Source organism: Rhinoraja longicauda, chromosome 3, assembly GCF_053455715.1.
Source record: "Rhinoraja longicauda isolate Sanriku21f chromosome 3, sRhiLon1.1, whole genome shotgun sequence".
Lineage (NCBI taxonomy): Eukaryota > Metazoa > Chordata > Chondrichthyes > Rajiformes > Arhynchobatidae > Rhinoraja > Rhinoraja longicauda.
In genome coordinates, this window is record NC_135955.1 from 17,629,463 (window position 1) to 17,650,385 (window position 20,923).

Below are 20,923 nucleotides of genomic sequence, written 5' to 3' on the forward strand. Positions count from 1 at the left end.
ATGTCAGGAACCAACTTGGATGAAGATTGCTGGCTGGAAGTCTTCCCCACACATCATAGATTTGCCTGGGCCCCTTAACAAAGCAAATTAGGACACTTAGTTTCTGTGGCAAATAGAAATTGACTGTAGTATTTGGGCTGCAAAGTAAACATTTTGTTTTGCTGCCAGAGAAATAGCTATTATCTTATATCAGTATTCCCAGCGCTAGGCAATTCTGCAATATGGAATGCAAATCTACTGTTTTGGCTACTGTATATCCATAACTATTTTAGCTGCATACTTTGGTTAAAACTCTGTACATAATGGAATTGCACCTGCAGCAGTTATTCCAGATTGTCATCACTTTTTGGAACAGCTTAATAACAATATTGATGATACTACAAAGCTTTTGTTGCAGTCGGAAACCGTTCATGTTCGCTAATTGGTTACTAATTGAGTGGAAGAAATCACTATTTTTGGATTAAAAGCCGTGACAGAATTTTGGAAGGAAATAAATAGGATTTTAAGATCATATAGACCAAGTGGACCCGTTGGGACCAAACCTCTCCTGCATTGGTGCAGCACCCTCCTCTCCCCCCCCTCCCCTCTCCCCCTCTCCTCTCCCCCCTCCCCTCCCCCTCCTCCCCTCCCCCTCCTCTCCCCCACTCCCCTCTCCCCCACTCCCCTCTCCCCACTCCCCCTCCCTCCCCTCCCCCTCCCCTTTCCCTCCCCCCTTCCCCTCCCCTTCCACTCCATCCCCCTCAACCCCCCTTATCCTCCCTCCCTCCAGCCCCCTCCCTCCCTCCCTTAATGTGAATCTTTAAAAATATAACCGATTTCAATGAAACTTCTTCATTAGCACCAAAGGGACGGCGATGACTAAGGTGGCCCTAAAATTGTTGCGCGATCGTGTCCCGTTTTGGCTGTAGTTCAGGAATTAAATAAACAAATGAGAGTTTTAGTATATAGATAGATAATTAAAAACTGAGTGACAACATGGGCTATGTACTATGGGAAAGGCATTTGGTGCTGACGAACTTAATGTTTGCATTATGTTTCTGAAGTCCTGTTTTGAAGTGTTGCCTCAGCTAGGTGAATCTAAATCCAAACACCAATGCCAGCATCTCCTGACCAAAATCAGCAAATTGAGGGAAATATCAAATGCATGAGGCTTCATGTTGTTCAATTGACTTAAAAATGTAAAGCTTGTATTCCATTTCTCTTTATCATTCGGAATTGTTCACTCCTGTTTTCCAAAATCTTAAGGCTGTGATGGAATTTTATTATTGTAAAAAAAAATTGTATTTTTGTTTTGAATATTTGCACCCATGTAGTCAATTCAGGAATCCACTATTTTTCTCTTTGCACAACTAATATTCTTGTCCTCTTGAGCCTAAATGATGTCTCTCAGCAAGACCGATAGGCCCACTGAATGTTCCCTGCTGGTTTCTGTGCCCATGTCCAAAGTTGCACCGCCTTGTATGTACATCTTTCCTGTACTTTAAAGCCTCAATAAGCAAATCGCAATCTTTCTTTTTAACTTTTTCTCCCTTGTTTTCACATCCATCCATCCTTGCCCGTTTCTCTATAATATCCACCAACCTTCAACAATGTAAGGTGTCTCTGACCCTCCAATTCTCACCTCGTGATGATCCTCAGGGTTTGCTCTGCTAATATTAAATTTGCTGACACCAATTTCAATCAAAATCCCCACATTTCTTAACTCCTTTTAACTTGTAAGATGAAACCAATTTCATGATACTGGCTTTGAATCCTTCCTTGCGACTCTGTCAAATTTTGTTTTGCTTCACTACCAGTGAGAAATGTGTATGGGTTAATAATTACTCATTAAATTAACAACCATATTGTTCACTCATTATATCTATTGATAAAAAAACCAACCAGGGAATAGGGGTTTGCACATCTTCCAATACAGCACATCAGCTAATACTATCCAACACTGCTAAAACTCAGTATTCTATTGAGAATGATAGACACAAAATGCTGGAGTAACTCAGCAGGACAGACAGCATCTCTGGAGAGAAGGAATGGGTGACTTTTCAGGTAGAGACCCTTTTTCAGAGAAAGATGTCTAGCAACTAAAAATGTTTATCATTTAAATCATTTTTTTTTTCCCCCACTATTCAATGATGCTTTATTCAAGCAAAGTGTTTCTTGATTAGCAAGGGTGTCCGAGGTTATGGGGAGAAGGCAGGAGAATGTGGTTAGGGGGAGAGCTAGATCAGCCATGATTGTGTAGACTTGATGGGCCAAATGGCCTCATTCTACTCCTATCACTTATGATCTTATAATCTTATGAAGTATAATTGAATAGTGGGGAAAATAATTAACTTGATTTTAAATTAACTTGATTTTAATGATAAACTAAGTTCACTATTCTAAGATAACCATGGTAATTCTAATCGAGGATATAACAAGTGTTTCTGATTACATCTGAATCAGAATAAATATTAATTTGTTTTGAAAAAAAATCTTAGTTTTATATTCTTTAAAGGAGTATTTCATACTGTAACTATTCATCGCTAACCTTGGATTTCAAATATTATATGATCGCATAGTATTGATGTTTGTTTGGGCACTTTTTAAGGAAGTGGGGCTTGTCTAAAAATGTAACCCCTTGAATGGTAAACAGGGGATCCTGCAAAACCTGGCAGCTATCTATGGAGGCAGGTCCATTTCAACAGGAAGAGGAAAATCCAGAACAAAGGAGGAAGAGGTAGGAGGTCTGCATGTTTCTCACCTTCATAAAACCAGTGGCAATGTTCTGTCAGCATGTACTCTGAACATTCAATTCAAGCAGTAGAAGTAATACCCTACTTTATTGTAATCTAGCATTTAAATTATTTAATTAAATCTCTGGAGGTGCTTCACGGTGTGAATGGGTTTTATCTTGTAATTGTGCGGGAATGTGCAAGGATCTCTTGCATGTTGGTATGAATCTGCAGTTTGATTAGGAAAAATATTATTTATTCTAAGTTGTGATGCTGATAATCTTAATTTAGTTTATTATTGTCACATGTACCAAGGTACAGTGAAAATCCTCTTGCGTGCTAGTCAGTCAAAGAAAAGAAAAGACTATATGTGGATAGTTTGTTTATCAATGAAAATCTGGATGAGCTGCATAAATATGCGTGGATGCTCTGTAGCCATTACACTCCTTAGATCTTTAGAGATACAGCGCATAAACAGGCCCTTCACCCATCGAGTCTGCGCCAAACAGCGATCATTCCCTGCACTAATGCTATCCAACACACTTGGGACAATTTACAATTTCCAGAAGCCAATTAACCTACAAACCTGCCTGTCTTTGGAGTGTGGGAGGAAACTGGAGCAGCCAGAGAAAACCCATGCGGTCACAGGGAAAACATCAAATCTATAGAGACAGCACCCGTAGTCAGGATTGAACCTGGGTCTCTGGCACAGTAGGCAGCAACTTAACTGCTGTGCCACTGTGCCTGCCGGCCTTGTGTCAAAATACTCCTTGTATCAAAATAAATATACTAAATAAATAGCCTCATATGCTCCCAGACTGAGAAATGCAATAGTTTTGGCATTCATGCTGGGCTTTTACATTTCGATTTCCGATCGGAACTAGTTGCAGTTACCAATGTAAATGCAGAGATGGTGACATCTGGAGGCGAGAATGACACCGTTGACTTGAAACTGCCGCTATTACTTTGAACAAAAAGTTGAATGGATCAATTCAGCCAGATATGTTAATCTTTTTGTTTTAATTCATGCTAATGGTACTTGAGAGGGTTTAATCTAGTGCCACAGTGGGTCGATAATCTAAGCAGTGGGCAGAGTGGGCAGTGGGCAGAGTGATTTATGAGAAGGAAGGTTAGTAAAAAAAAGATAGGGCCAGGATAATCACAACAGCAAGAATGATGGTCGTGAGTGTATTTATTTTGATGCAAGGAGTATGATGGGTAAGGCAAAGTATCTTGGAACCTGGACTCGTGCATGGAACTACCGTACTGTAGTCATTACAAAAACTTGGTCGAGTGAAAGACCGGTCTGGCAGCTCAATTTTCCAGGGAATAGATGTTTCAAATATAACTGAAGAGCCTCTTCCTGCGCCATATTGTTTTGTGTTCTGTTCTACGTAAAAGCTTACCTGGGCTGAATCCTTGAACAATAAGATGTTTATTTAAATAAACAGCCAACGGCAATTAAAACAAGCAGAGCAGCAAGGATCCAATTTAAATTTCTGAGCTGAGTTTTCTGATCACTGGCTGTGTTAACAGAATTCTGCCTCTGTATCATTGTATTCAAGGCTATAAATGTGAGCAGCGCCTCACATTGGCATTAAATAACCTCTGATGGACATGTATGTTTGGATTAACTTTAATGTCCCCGATGGAGGTTAGCCTTTCTCCAATAAGGCATGTCCAATGCCATTTGTGAACTACCAGTTGATGCCTGGGGCACATGAATTATATCTCAACAATGAGTTAGTTCTTCCATTGGGATTGGGGGTGGGGGAGACACAAAGTGCTGGAGTAACTCAGCGGGTCAGGTAGCATGTAGAAACACAGAACTGTAGATGCTGGTTTATACCAAAGATAGACACAAACTGCTGGAGTAACTCAGCGGATCAGGCAGCAACACTGGAGAAAAAGGGTATGTCATGACCCTTTCTGCTTCTGCAGAAAGATGAAACCAGATCGGCAGCTGACCTACAAGCAACACCTTGAAGCTCTCCATGCTAAAGTCTCGGGACGGAACAACCTCCTGCGTTGCTTGGCTGGATCGTCATGGGGCGCCAGGACATCTACTCTCCGAACCAGTGATATTGCACTTGTGTACAGCGCCACTGATTACGCCGCCCCAGCATGGTGCCGCAGCGCTCATACCAGCAAGCTAGACGCCCTCAACGACACCATGCGGATTATCACTGGCTGCCTACGCCCTACTCCGACGGATCTCCTGCCGGTGCTCGCAGGTATCGCACCCGCCAAGCTTCGCAGAGAGTTCTGCACTCATAGGCTGGTGTGCAAGGTCCCATCGGACACCAAACATCCTTTGCACCACCTCGCCCAGGATTCACAGCAACTGGGACCTCAACGCCTGTCATCTCGTCGCCCCTTCTCCCGTCACGCTGCGACCCTCTGTGGCTCCGGTTCCAACGTACTAGGAGCATGGAGAACCAGCTGGGAACAGACATCGCGACCTCCTCAATTCACTGTCGCACCGAACACCACAGCCCCACCCGACTCGGACATGCCCCACAAAGAGTGGGTCACCCTGAACCGGCTCCGCACAGGGGTCGGCCGGTTCAACGCCAACCTGCAACGTTGGGGGTTGCGTTAATCAGCAGCTTGCGTGTGTGGAGCAGACCAGCAAACAGCGCAGCACGTCTACAGCGCCTGGAGGGCGTTGCATAACTTCTGCTGCCTCAAAAGCAAGAAGAAGATGACCCTTTCTCAGACCAGAAACATCACCTAACCATGTTCCTCAGAGACGCTTCCTTGCCCACTGCGTTATTCCAGCACTTTGTGTCTCTTTTTGTAAGCCAGCATCTACAGTTCCTTGTGTCTTCCATGGGGAGGTGATAAAGAGCTGTAAATGCTTAACAATTTGTAACTTATAATACCGATCAATAAGACGAAGGAGGAAACCTTTTTTAATATAAAATATACTTTTTCATTTGGATTATGTAATTTTACGTTCCAAGTATACGTTCCAGAATATAGTAAGATGTTGGCGTAGGCTAAGAAGTCCCACGTGTGCCAGCCATGGCTTGTAAGTAGCGATTTTGTAGAAAATGAAGTTCAAGCCCACATGAAGAGATTGAAATCGATTCTGACAGTCTCATGATAATACTGGGACTCTGCTCACATAGTCAGGTGCCATGTTCGGGTGAGTCGGAAAACTGAGTTCTTTTCAGCACTCTCAGAAGTTTGAAGGAGACCCCATGCCACTAGTTTAAAGACTTGCCCCAATTCTCCATTAACGCTATTAAAAACAACTTGACCAGTTAACTTTATCTTTTTAAGACTTAACTCTGTAGAATTGCAATTGTGAATTGGATACCAAACCAATGTTTATCACTCGGATGTCTTCATGATGTGAAAAATACTTTGTAAATACTAGTTATATTTTTGTATTCTTAAAAAAGGAGAGTGGAGCATAATGCTGAAGAATCAACGCATTAGTAGGTGTGGCACCACAATTTTATTCTCTCCCTCAATTCAGTAAACAATTCAGTAAATAATTCAGTGTTAAAAGATGCCAACCAAATCTGTATTTGTTAAATCAATCAAAGTTCAATCACATAAGGGAGTCCCAAAGGATCTATTCTGATGTAATTTTTGGCTACCTAACAAGGAAGGTGATTCCATTGAAACTCGACCATTGTCATTCTGCACACAGGATATTAATGTACAGGACAGCCAGACTGCGAGCCAGGATATGGCAGTCCTTGCATTTGTGACTCCCATGGATGTGATAGAATGAATGGTCTCTTTGATGGAATGGTCTCTTTTACAATCCTTTGATTCTATCGCTAAGCTAGTGAGCAGAGAAAATGTTGGGTAAATACAATGACCATGAGATTAAAAAATCAATACAAATATGTTCAATTTACAGTATTTAGTCAAGACTGAATTGTAGTTATTCATTCCAAATTGAGCATGTACACAAGATAGTAAAAGACGGTTTCATTGTAAACACCAATAATCGGTGTTAGCAGAGTGGATCATGAGCTTCAGTGATGTGGAAAATAGTTTTTATTCCCAGTGTTGAGACTGTTACAAAAGAGAGAATTGCTTTTGCTGTGTATACATGGCAAAGTTGTATTATTTGTTGGCAGTGTTGCAGTGCAGTGTTTTAGGTGCCGGAGCGGCCGCTGCTAAATTCCCTGCCAGTTAAAATTCCCTGCAGTTTATTTTAGCTTATTTTTATAGAGGTGCCGGAGCGGTGCTCCTGTGAGCTCCGTCCGGCAGCACTGCACCCCTGTTTGTTGGGACCCAGCATGGGGGGGGGAGGGGGGGGGTGGTTGGGAGGGAGGATATAGATGGGATGAGTACTTTTTGTAACTTTGTTAGCGCCTTTGTGGTGACTCTTTTGCGCACTTTGTATACAAAAACAATGAATTTCATTGTACCCAGGTACAAGTGACAATAAAAGATCATCATCATCATCATCATCATCATCATTTTGGAGTTACTTGCAATGCTAGCAATTATTGGCTATTCCTAAATGCCTTTGAAGTTGTATTGGTGAGCCAGCTTCCTGATTTTTCATTGTATGCAGATCTTCCCATAGTACTATTGGGAAGAGAGTTCTTCATTGTTGTTTCCAAATCAAGATAGTTTTTTTAGATTTTTTTAGATTTAGAGATACAGCGCGGAAACAGGCCCTTCAGCCCACCGAGTCCGCACCGCCCAGCGATCACCGCACATTAACACTATCCTACACACACTAGGGACAATTTTTACATTTACCCAGTCAATTAACCTACAAACCTGTACGTCTTTGGAGTGTGGGAGGAAACTGAAGATCTAGGAGAAAACCCACGCAGGTCACGGGGAGAACGTACAAACTCCGTACAGACGGCGCCCGTAGTCAGGATCGAACCTGAGTCTCCGGCGCTGCATTCGCTGTAAGGCAGCAACTCTACCGCTGCGCCACCGTGCCGCCATAGTCTATCTACTTCTAAGAGAATTTCCAGCTGATGATTATTTAATGCCCTACTGCCATTTTTTTGTTGTCGGTGGAAAAGCCATGGATTGTAACTTTCTTTGTAGGCCAACTGGTGTAGGAGTAACTGCCTGCAGTCGACATAAGATCTTCTGCCTCTTGCAGTCCATTTCCTCCAACCTCGCCCAATGGACTCCAAAATCGCGAATCTCCAAATACCGACCAACTCCTTATCACACAAGGGAACCTTCCTCCTTTCTCTTCCTGCTCACCAATTGACCCTCATCATATTGCTTGGGAACATTCCTGAGGTGTTTCCCCTTGAGAGCTTGTCATTGGCCAGCTGTGATGAGATGAAAGGCAAAATCACAGGTACAGTTCTGGGACCTCCATGTTGATAGTCTTATTTAATTGGCAATTTCAACCTCCTCGCCAACCCTGTCTCATCCCAGCCCCACCCTCTGAACCCCTAATTGTTTCAGCCTATGGTCTAATTGTAATGGAACGCCATTGATTTCAAGTATCTCTCCAAGTCAAATCATCTTGAAAATATGGCACAGGTCCTTCATCATTGTGCAGCCCGAATGCTGGGACTCCCGTCCAACAGCATTGTGGAAGTCGCTTCACCAGAAGGACTGCAGCTGTTCAAGAAGTTGGTTTATCAGATTTCTCAAGAGCAATTGGATATGGGCAATAAATGCCCATAAGTGTAGAGCGTGTTGGTATGCAGTATTATTGTTGGAGAATTAGTGGAGGTGTTCTGAAAGAATGCAGATATTTACTTAAGATGCAATGGTGTGGAGGATATTAGAAAGATGGAACTTAAATTTCTGTATAGATCGTGTGCTGAAGTCAATCGATATGTGATCATGAAACTTGGGTGACAATGATAAAGTAGACGGGTTCTACTGGGGGGAAAAACATCTGTTTGCTTATTTTCATTTTTTACCAGCCTTTTGTGCTTAATCATTGGTGTTTGGTTATCCTTGTGTTTCTGCCAATTCTTCCAATTCTTTTTTTTAAAATTCAAAGTTGTATAATGCTTTCTTTCCTTTGTTTTGGTGTATTATGATCGTGTTGGTCACTATTTTTAATCTTTTGTTTTGCCTGATCTTCAGCATGCCTGTGAATTTGTCAGCATTTGTAAATTTGTATACGGTGATATGGGAAGAAATCAAATATTTTAAAATATTGGGTATTTCTTTATTTAAAATGTTACCCGAGTGTATAAATGAAAGCAAATAATGTTGTAGACTGTCTTTGAAGGCCATTTTGAAGAACTTCAAGCACAAATTTTTCTCTGTAGGTCAATTTGCCCTTGATTGAAACTTAAGTATACACATTTAACTATACTCTGTTTTACAAGTCAATACTCCCAGTATATTCTGGTTTACTGGTAAATTATCCAAATATTGGTTTTGATTTTTGATGTTGCATGATGCAGAATCAATTGCGTAGGAGGACTTATGCTGGTTCAGAATTGAATTCAAAAACTATAGCCCTTTGACATTTGGAAATTAAATCCTTTCTCTTTTACGCAAGGGGGAGGGGGGAGGTGAAATATATTTCTGCCACTTATTTGAAGCAGTTAATTTTATTTTTGGATATAGGAATTGAGCGAAGAGCCTTTGGGAATTGAAGTAGGACCTATCCACCTCAAAATAACATGAGAATGTGGTGAACCCATATGCTGGCCAAAGAGATTTAAAACACAAAAGCAAAACAAATATGGAAGAAGTGACTTCATAGAAACTTAACATTGAGCCCAATCTTCTAAGATATTGCCAATTTTAGAGGAAAGAGTTATTTTTAATTTTCGTTTGAAACATAAGCAATCAGGATGCAGAATAACTTGTTTGCAGAGACCTGTCAACTTCAACCTGGTTTAATACGTATTTATTTCTTTAGGAATATTTGGTGAGGCTCCGACAAATAAGACTTCATAACTTCAATGAAAGGCAGGAAATTAAAGCGAAACTGAGAGGAGAAACGGTAAGCCTCAAGTTCCTCTTTATTGTAAAGAAAGATGTATACAAGAACGCAAGAAAATAGCAGGAGTCGTCCTTCTGCGCTGCCATTCAGTATAATCGTGACTGACCTATGCTAACCCTGACTTCACTTAGCTAGTTCCCTTAACCCTCAGTTCCACAGTCTTTCAAATATTTAGCCATCTATACTTTAACGGACGAACTGAAGGAAATTCACATTAGGCAGGAAATGGTGTTGGGTAGACTGATGGGACTGAAGGCTGATAAATCCCCAGGACCTGATGGTCTGCATCCCAGGGTACTTAAGGAGGTGGCTCTAGAAATCGTGGATGCATTGGTGATCATTTTCCACTGTTCTATAGATTCAGGATCAGTTCCTGTGGATTGGAGGGTAGCTAATGTTATCCCACTTTTTAAGAGAGGAGGGAGAGAGAAAACAGGAAATTATAGACCAGTTAGTCTGACATCAGTGGTGGGGAAGTTGCTGGAATCAATTATAAAAGACGAAATTGCGGAGCATTTGGATAGCAGTAACAGGATCGTTCCGAGTCTGCATGGATTTACGAAGGGGAAATCATGCTTGACTAATCTTCTGGAATTTCTTGAGGATGTAACTAGGAAAATGGACAGGGGAGAGCTGGTGGATGTAGTGTGCCTTGACTTTCAGAAAGCCTTCGACAAGGTCCCACATAGGAGATTAGTGTGCAAAATTAGAGCACATGGTATTGGGGGTAGGGTACTGACATGGATAGAAAATTGGTTGGCAGACAGAAAGTAAAGAGTGGAGATAAATGGGTCCCATTCAGAATGGCAGGCAGTGACTAGTGGGGTACCGCAAGGCTCGGTGCTGGGACCACAGCTATTTACAATATATATTAATGACTTGGATGAAGGGATTAAAAGTAACATTAGCACATTTGCAGATGACACAAAGCTGGGGGACAGTGTGAACTGTGAGGAAGATGCAATGAGGTTGCAGGGTGACTTGGACAGGCTGTGTGAGTGGGCGGATGCATGGCAGATGCAGTTTAATGTGGATAAGTGTGAGGTTATCCACTTTGGTGGTAAGAATAGGAAGGCAGATTATTATCTGAATGGTGTCAAGTTAGGAAAAGAGGACGTTCAACGAGATCTGGGTGCCCTAGTGCATCAGTCACTGAAAGGAAGCATGCAGGTACAGCAGGCAGTGAAGAAAGCCAATGGAATGTTGGCCTTCATAACAAGAGGAGTTGAGCATAGGAGCAAAGAGGTCCTTCTACAGTTGTACCGGGCCCTAGTGAGACCGCACCTGGAGTACTGTGTGCAGTTTTGGTCTCCAAATTTGAGGAAGGATATTCTTGCTATTGAGGGCGTGCAGCGTAGGTTTACTAGGTTAATTCCCGGAATGGAGGGACTGTCGTATGTTGAAAGACTGGAACGACTAGGTTTATATACACTGGAATTTAGAAGGATGAGAGGGGATCTTATTGAAACATATAAGATTATTAAGGGGTTGGACATGTTAGAGGCAGGAAACATGTTCCCAATGTTGGGGGAGTCCAGAACCAGGGGCCACAGTTTAAGAATAAGGGGTAGACCATTTAGAACAGAGATGAGGAAACACTTTTTCAGTCAGAGAGTTGAAAATGTTTGGAATTCTCTGCCTCAGAAGGCAGTGGAGGCCAGTTCTCTGAATGCTTTCAAGAGAGAGCTAGATAGAGCTCTTAAGGATAGCGGAGTCAGGGGGTATGGGGAGAAGGCAGGAACGGGGTACTGATTGAGAATGATCAGCCATGATCACACTGAATGGTGATGCTGGCTCGAAGGGCCGAATGGCCTACTCCTGCACCTATTGCCTATTGTCTAATTAGCCTCAAGATCCCAATTTTGAACTGTTTTCAATAACACTACATCCTTTTATAGATAAGGGGTCAAAAATTGTACAACGTGTTCCAGGTGTGGCCATGGCAATGCCCTGTACAAGTAAAACAAAGCTTCCCTATTTTTAAACTCCATTCCTTTTGGAATGAAGGTCAAGGTAGTTTGCCTTGACTACGATACGATACGATAAAACTTTATTCATCTCCGGAGGAAAATTGGTCTGCCGACAGTCACAACACACAAGGTACACAAAAACTTGAAATTGAAAGTGAAAACAAAAAGAAAAGGCCAAGCGACTGTTGTCTGGCTGCCATGTGCACAACGCCTTCACCAGAACAAATGAACAAACAAACAAACTACAAAGACTTATCCCCTGGGCAGAGGATTCTAAACTAGAGTGCTCCCTGCCCCTTTGTTCTCCCACAGCCCCGCACGGCAGTCCCCCCACGCCGTGTCCTTGATTGTCCCCCCTCTCGCTCATCAACCGCGTGGCCCCACCGCTGCCGAGGCCACCGCTGCCGCCACTGAGGCCGCCGCCGAGACCCCGCTAAGGCTCCTTCGGCCCAGACAGGCCTCGCCGACCGGCTTCAGAGCAGTCCCCTGGGAAGCCTGTGGGGTGAGTCAGGCCTAACTGTCTGGTCTTCGGTCGTCGTCCTGGTCGTCAGGGGCGCAGCTGTTCCACGGCTGGATGGGGTCTGTGCGGCTTCCCGGGACACTCCCACCGTGCGCACGGCTCCCGGTACTTGTTTGTCTTTCCTGCTTGCTTCTTGTGATTCCTGCACTGGAACAGCTGGATCCCTCTGCACTTCACTCACAGCCTAAATTTGGACAATAACTCCCTTTGATTCCTCTAATTGAAATTCACGACCTCGCACTTCCCACAATGAACTCCATTTGCCAGATTTTGGTCCAATCTCTCAATCTATCTTTATCCTATTGCAAAATCATAATGTCTCATTTCAATATGCCCTTCCATCTCTTTTTGTGCCATCAGTAAACGTCATCCTTTCTCCAGATCACCAGTGTAAATGTTAAAACAACGAGGGATAAGAACCAATCCTCAAAGGACTCATCTGTTTGCATCCCTCCAGCCTGAAAAGTACCTTAAGATTTGTTTTTTTCGAGATTCAGCACTAAAACAGGCCCACCTAGTCCACGCCAACCAGCAATCATCAAGCACACTAACACTATCCTACACTCTAGAGGCAATTTATAAGTTTACCAAAGCCAATTAATTTATAAACCTGTACGTCCTTTGGAGTGTGGTCGGAAACAGGAGCACCCGGAGAAAACCCTGTGGTCACAGGGAGAACGTAAAAACTCCGTACAGACAGCATCCATAGTCAGGAGTGAACCCAGGTCTCTGGTGCTGTTAGGCAGCGGCTCTGCTGCTGCGCTACTGTGCTGCCCTATTCCAACTGTTTTCCATATAACAGCCAGTTTTCATACCATGCTAATATACTTCTCAAATACCTTGGTCGCTTAATGTATGTATCGTGTCAAATACCTCTTGGAAATCTTTCTTCAATCCTCCCTGCCCAAGCTCAAAGAATTTGAACAAGTTTATCAAAAATGATTTATCTCTCATAAAACCATGTTGACATGGTTTGATTATATTCTGCTTTCCTAAACGATTAGTTATTTTCTCTTTATTTATTTACTAAAGCAACTCTCCAACGGTAGATTTTGAACCATCTGACCGATTAGTTCCCTGCCTTCTGTCTTCCTCCCTTTTTTTAGCAAGGGAGACACATTGGCTCTTTTCCAAACTTCTGATGTTCTCCCAGAATTTAGTGATTTTTGATAAATTTCAACCAATTGATCTGTAATCTCTGCCTTTAAAACCCATGTGGCAGACCCTCGGGTCCCTACAATTTATCCCCCTTTTAGCCCCTTGCATTTCTCTAATTATGGGCATAATGATTTGGGATTTTTACGTTCCTTCCTATTTTAAATCAGCAATCAGATAGCGGTTAGAAATCAACCTCCTATTTGAAAATTTTTAGGATAGTTGTAGTATTCCCCATGCTGACGACTGGTGGCATTGCAGCACAGTGGTGCAACGATAGAATTGGTGCCTGAGCCAGAGACCCGGGATCGATCCTGACTATGGGTGCTGTCTGTACGAGTTTGTGACTGCATGGGTTTTCTCCGGGTGCTCCGGTTTCCTCCCACATCTCCAAAGATTAGCAGGCTTGTAGGTTAGTTAGCTTTGGTAAAGAATTAAAATTGTCTCTGGTGTGAAGGATAGTGCTCATGTATGGGGATAGCTGGTCGGCGCGGACTCAGTGGGCCGAAGGGCCTGTTTTCGTGCTACGCCTCTAAACTAAACTAAAAACCAATGTAATTGAGACAAAAAATATATGTTATGGAGGTGTGTACAATTAAAGACCACATACCCAACTGGCAGGAATGAGGGCATGTGTTCAAGGACAGTAAATGTACTGTTAGCACAGGAATATTTTGAAATCTATTATATTGTCAAAAATTTGCTTATTTGTGTAATTTAGTGTGACAGTGATGGTTCTGATTGACAGGAATCCAGTGATGAGGCTGAAACCAAACGCAAGAAAATTGAAGCACTTAAGGTAAGATTTGCCAACTCCCTTGCAGTTTGTAAGTTAGTCTGAGCCTCTTTGGACAACCACTAAAATGATTTTCAGTCTGAATAATTTGACTCTGAGAAGGGTACTGATCCAAAACGTCACATATCCATGCTTTCCAGGGATTCTGCAAAACCCACTGAGTTACTCCATCACTTTGCATCTTTGTTTTGTAAACCAGCTTCTGCAGTTCCATGATTCTACATTATAATAATTTTAGTTGACTGAGAAAAAACATCCAGTATTTACTTTGTTGTAAAAGTACTCGCAAAAACAACAATCTCCTATAGATTTAAAAAAATGTCAGCATCTAGCATTGAATTGGCCTGATTTGCATTTATTTTTAATTGTTTATTGTTTGTCCTCTCACCCAGTCAATGGTGTTTGCAGATGTTTTGCGATTAAAATCCCGACAACATTTTTTAGAAGCAATTCCCAGTCCTTTACCATCACATCTACTGAGAAAATAGGAACAGGATCTGGCCACCAGACCCCTCAAGTATGCCCTGCCATTGATGATGATTATCCTTGATCAATGCTGACCTCTTTCATGCCAGTTCCCCATAATCCTCTATTTGTCAAATATTTATCTATTTCCACTTTAAATGTATTTAATGATCTGGCCACCACCACCCTCATGGACAGAGTATTCCAGACATTCAAAGTCCTCGTGAAATATCCTCTTGAAGAAATATCCTCTTTTTAGTTTAAACTAAACTACAGATTCAGGGATGCTGCCTGACCCACTGTGTTACTCCATCACTTTGCAGCACGAAAACAGGCCCTTCTGCCCCACCTTGTCTGTGTTGATCAGCAATCCCTGGGCACTAACACTATCCTACACACACTAGTGATAATTTAATTATACCAAACTAATTAACCTACAAACCTGTACGTTTTTGGAGTGTGGGAGGAAACCGGAGATCCCGAAGAAAACCCACGCAGGCCACGTGGAGAACGTACAAACTCCGCATAGACAAGCACCCGTAGTCAGGATCAAAACCGGTCTCTGGCGCTGTAAGGCACGACCTCTACCACTACACCACAGTGCCACCCTGCACCTTCAAGAAGACGAAAACTTGTTAAATCGTGAGGAACCTGTCGAGTGACTTTGACATAACATGAAGTCCATATCTTAGCAGCAAGGATTGTTCAAACCAACTTAAATTTTCAAAGTGCATCAGAATAAATTTTATTTTAGCGACTTATTGGTCATCTGAGTGGTTTGGATGAAGATGAGCAAATATATTTGAAACCATTTAACTGATCGAGGAGCCCAAGCATGATGGCGTTGAACAAATTGATACAAGAAATGCAAAGACAGTTGAGTTGCACGTTTTTCTGGGCTGTGCATGCTCCTTACTTGCTGACAGTGATTTCTTTTTGGGTAATTTCAGTACAGTTTGACACTGTATTCATGTTGCACTAATAAGCTTCTGTTTTGACACAGTGTATCAGGATTGATAATTGGAACCGCAATTGTTGGTGCCAAACGCCAGTAAAATTAGATAAATGTTTTTAAGAAGGCGTTAAGTTAATCATATCATATCATATATATACAGCCGGAAACAGGCCTTTTCGGCCCTCCAAGTCCGTGCCGTCCAGCGATCCCCGCACATTAACACTATCCTACACCCACTAGGGACAATTTTTACATTTACCCAGCCAATTATCCTACATACCTGTACGTCTTTGGAGTGTGGGAGGAAACCGAAGATCTCGGAGAAAACCCACGCAGGTCACGGGGAGAACGTACAAACTCCTTACAGTACAGCATCGAACCTGATCGAGTCAGGATCGAACCTGAGTCTCCGGCGCTGCATTCGCTGTAAAGCAGTAACTCTACCGCTGCGCTACCGTGACAGGATTTATTCAGTAACAAGCAATTATGATCTTTAGCTTAAATAATGAAGTGCTGGAAAAAATCAGTGGGTCAAACAGCATTTGTGGTGACAAACCCCTGTGCATAGAATCATAGATGTACAGCTAGAAACAGCCCCTTCAGCCCACTGCATCTGTGTGTTCATTATGCTTACCTATACTAAACTTGCCTGCATTAATTCCAATTCTTTACGCCTTGCTCATTCAGGTATCTATCCAGATGCCTCTTAAACCTTGTTGCCCCTCAGATTCTCTTTAAGCCTCCTCCCTCTCACCTAAAACCTATGCCCTCTAGTTTTAGACAAGTCTGCACATCCCACCTTGGCCTCCAGCCACCTCCTTAATCTTGAGAGACTGCCTAAACCTTTGATAAACTGGTTGAAATTGCTTAGACTTTGTTATTAAGCTCCCTGCTAAGAAAAAGCTTTCCTTTTGGGTTGTCATACCTTAATTAAATTTCCACCTTTACGTCAAAGGAAGTTATTTCAGAACATATCATCAGTTCTCAAAGCTAACATTATCCAGTCCTGACAAAATCATTGTAAATCCTCTGTTTTGGCAATATCATGACCAGAACTGTCCTCTGTCAATGGCTTCTAACATGTTAAAGTTTTTTTTTTACAGAATCTATGTCATAGTTAGTCACCTGCAACCTTTAATGTTTAGGCAGTTGTTTTCACTTCTCAGGCATTTTGATATCTATCCTACTTTCTTGTCATCGCCACACAGAGGTCCAGAGACTTGCTGTTATCAAAGTTCTGTTGCTCCTTGAAGGTCTCTTTTAACATTTTGCCTCTGTCCTTTTGACGAATCAAAATATGGAGCATTCTTCCTCTTTGGCTAAATGTAAAAGACCACTTTGCTTCTATTTCAAGATGAGCAGGGAAGCCATATGGCTTCTGACCATCATTGTACTTTGCTCAGTTATTTTAAAATAATACCCAATAGAAATATTCCCTGTGACCTACACGTCCATGACAACATTTCTGCCCATTGGCACTAATCCCATTTTCCCGCAGTGACTCTGCATCTTTCCATTTAACTCACTTGAAGGTTTTCTTTCTGGAATCTTTAATCGGTGCATATGTTTGTTGCTAGAATGTAGGCGGGCACTCAATTTCCATGCCTTTGTAAATGCAGTTTTCCAGCCGGCCATTAGGTGGTGTTCAAGAACTGCCATTCAATTTTTGTTATCTCCCTGTAGAAAGAAACTATGCCAGGTTAGCAAAGATAAATTAGAAAACTGTGTCATCGGGAACGTTATCTATGTCACTCGAAAGTGATTAAGCATCTTTTATATAGCTTCTGCTTTGAACATTTTCCTTTGCTACCTTGAGTTTGCCCTTCAGAGTTTTCCAAAGGAACATCATGTATTCGTGAATTGTGGTTCACTGCAGGATACGACAGCTGCAGAGTATTCCCAATACTGCTGGAATGTTAGATACAAAATGCTGGAGTAACTCAGCGGGTCAGGCAGCATCTCTGGAGAAAAGGAGTAGTTGGCGTTTTAGATTGCAGCACTTCTTCAGACCCTCAGACCAGGTACCGACCTGGAACAACACCTATTCCTTTTCTCCAGAAATGTTGCCTGACCCACTGAGTTACTTCAGCATTTTGTGTCTATCTTCAGTATTAACCAGCATCTGCAGTTTATTCCTATACTGCTGGAATGTTTGCAGGTTGTATTGAATATGGGGAATATTTTTTTTAAATTCTTACACCTGGATGGAAAAACTTCAAAATCTGTGGCAGAATTAAGGCCTGTCAAGATACTTTGTTAACTAAAACAAAATTATGAAACAAATTATGACCAGACATAGGAATGGGTTTAGGCCATTCAGCCCTCCGTCCTTTGAGTCTACTTCGCTATTTGATCGTGACTGATCTATTTTTCCCTCTCAACCCCATTCTTCTGCCTTCTCCCCAGAACTTTTGACGCCCTTACTAATCAAGAACCTATCAATTCTGCTTTAAAAATACCCAATGTCCTGGCCTCCACAGCCATCTATGGCAATGAAATCCACAGGTTGAAAATCATCTAGCGAAATAAATTCCTCCTCATCTCCATGCTAAATTATGGCACAACTAAGATTGATCGATGAAAAGAAAATATTTCAAAATTGTCTCACACAATATATAGGAAAACAATACCTATGATTTATACAGTCTTAATTTGTTAAATCTGCCAAGTTATTTGAAATTATCATTCACACCATTTCAAACTGAGATAGAAAATAAGATTTAATAGCAGATGACCAAAAAAATCAGATTAAAAAAAATCTGCTGGAAGAACTGTTTTAAAAGAGGATAGAAAGGTAGAACAAATTACAGAAGGATTTCAAATTTAGGAAATTGGCAATGCTCGGCACAGCTGCAGTGGTGGATAGCTTAAATTCAGGGCTGATTATCATTTAGAAAGTCAGGAACTTCATTCAGTGAAGCTCTTGCCAAAAACTCTTACCCAGATGTTTCCCATAAAAATGCAATGCTTGACTGATTTACACCGGAGTGCCGATTGCCTCAAAGAGAACGTGGTTCATTTGTTGATTGATATTTCAGTGTCTCAAAACAATTAGATCAGGCTCTACCATAAAAAAAGGGGAAATTGGGACTTAAAGCAACTAAGTAAGGAAATGTGGAAACGAGGAACCGCAGATGCTGGTTACCAATGGTCCAGATCCAATACATCACCTATCCATGTTCTCCAGAGGTGCTGCCTGACCCGCTGGGTTACTCCAGCACGTTATGTCTTTCCTGTTCAGGAAATGTCAGACTGTGGATCCTGAATTGTCTCCCATGGATGAGGAAGACAGTGATGTCTGGAAGAAGGACTTTATATGACAGTCCTCTCCCACAAAGCCTTTGCATTGGCTACACTGAGCAGCACTGCGTGGCTCAGCTTGTACTCCTGCACCCATAAAGGGATTAGATTGGGTGAATGCACAGTCCTTTTGCCCAGGGCAGGGGAATCAAATACCAGAGGACATATGTTTAAGGCAAAGATAATAGAGCGGAGCAAGATGCAGCACTCCGTCGAAATCGCATATACTAAAGTGTAGTACGTAACGGAGCGGGCGTCCGCCATTTTAGTAAGCAAAACCCGCCGTTCATTATGCCTCTCGCAGTGTAATCAGTGTTGTGGGGGAATAGTATGTGTGATGATGCCATTAAAATGCAGAATATATCTCATCTATCAATTCACATTTTTTTGTTTTTAAATGTTTTCCCATTGCTTAATTTCTCTGATTTTATTCTTTCTTACTGTTTCTGCCAATTTCCCTCCCATCCTTCCTTCCCAGCCCCCTCTTTTGTGCCGTTTCCCTTGCATTTAACACACACTCTGCACAAATGTAACTTATTTATATATATGTGTGTATTTGTGTGTGAGAGGCAAGATGGAGATGAATAGATCTCAAAGTTCCTACTCATGGATCAGAAGCATTCTTTGATTTAAAGCAACTCTCTATTTCTCTCTTCATCTTATTTTTCACATGATGTACATAAACCATAAAGGCGATTCGACCTTTATAGTTTATGTATATATATTATATATGTATACACACATACACACACATATATATATCTCCAGTTTCTTTCTTGTGATTTCCTCTAAATATTTGTTTAGCAACCTTTTTCTTTCAATCTCTCTCTCTCATGCACACTTCTCAACACATGGTTCTCCCTATCATGATCACCGTTCTCTCACATACATTTCATTAGGGCCTACCCATACACATTCGCAATCAGTGACATCAAACTTATTTCCAGAAATCCTAATATTGTGAATAAAATAACTATGAACACATGTCAAGATATTTTTTCATTCTTTTCATTCTATATTAGTGTAATAAAATGTAATACATACAGTGCATTCAGAAAGTATTCAGACCCCTTCACTTTTTCCCCATTTTGTTACGTTGCAGCCTTATTTTAAAATGGATTTAAGGCTTTTTTTAGGATCAATCCACACACATTAGCCCATAATAAAAAAGTGAAAACAGATGTTTAGAAATTTTTGCAAAGTAATTAAAAAGAAATAACTGAAATATCACATTTACATAAGTATTCAGACCCTTTACTCAGTACTTTGTTGAGGCACCTTTGGCAGCGATCACAGCCTCAAGTCTTCTTGGGTATGACGTTACAAGCTTGGCACATCTGTATTTGGGTAATTTCTCCCATTCTTCCCTGCAGATCCTCTCTAGTTCTGTCAGGTTGGATGGGGAGTGTTGATGCACGGCTATTTTCAGGTCCCTCCAGAGATGTTAGATCGGGGTCAAGTCCAGGTTCTGAATGGTCCACACAAGGACATTCACAGACTTGTCACAAAACCACTCCTGCGCTGTCTTGGCTGTGTGCTTAGGGTCGTTGTCCTGTTGGAAGGTGAACCTCCGGCCCAATCTGAGGTCCAGAACACTCTGGAGCAGGTTTTCATCAAGGATTTCTCTGTACTTTGCTCTGTTCATCTTTCCCTTGATCCTGACTAGTCTCCCAGTTCCTGCCGCTGAAAAACATCCCCACTGCATGATGCTGCCACCACCATGCTTCACCGTAGGTATGGTATTGGCCAGGTGATGATCGGTGCCTGGTTTCCTCCAGACATGACGCTTGGCATTCAGGCCAAAGAGTTCAATCTTGGTTTCATCAGACCAGAGAATCTTGTTTCTCATGGTCTGAGAGTCCTTTAGGTGCCTTTTGGCAAACTCCAAGTGGGCTGTCATGTGCCTTTTACTGAGGAGTGGCTTCTGTCTGGCCACTCTACCATAAAGGCCTGATTGGTGGAGTGCTGCAGATATAGTTGTCCTTCTGGAAGGTTCTCCCATCTTCACAGAGGAATTCTGGAGCTCTGTCAGAGTGACCATCGGGTTCTTGGTCACCTCCCTGACCAAGGCCTTTCTCCCCCGATTGCTCAATTGGCCGGGCGGCCAGCTCTATGAAGAGTCCTGG

The 20,923-nt window shown here is 42.0% G+C and overlaps 1 protein-coding gene across 1 annotated transcript in view; it reads left to right on the forward strand.

Moving 5' to 3' along the window:
- The window catches only part of nek1 (NIMA-related kinase 1), a 149,787-nt gene that overhangs the window by 54,737 nt on the left and 74,127 nt on the right, over positions 1-20,923 (forward strand). The window contains exons 19-21 of the mRNA XM_078394857.1: positions 2,633-2,716; positions 9,553-9,636; positions 14,030-14,080. Of these exons, the coding sequence (XP_078250983.1) occupies positions 2,633-2,716; positions 9,553-9,636; positions 14,030-14,080 (219 nt within the window). The remainder of the gene's footprint in view (positions 1-2,632; positions 2,717-9,552; positions 9,637-14,029; positions 14,081-20,923) is intronic.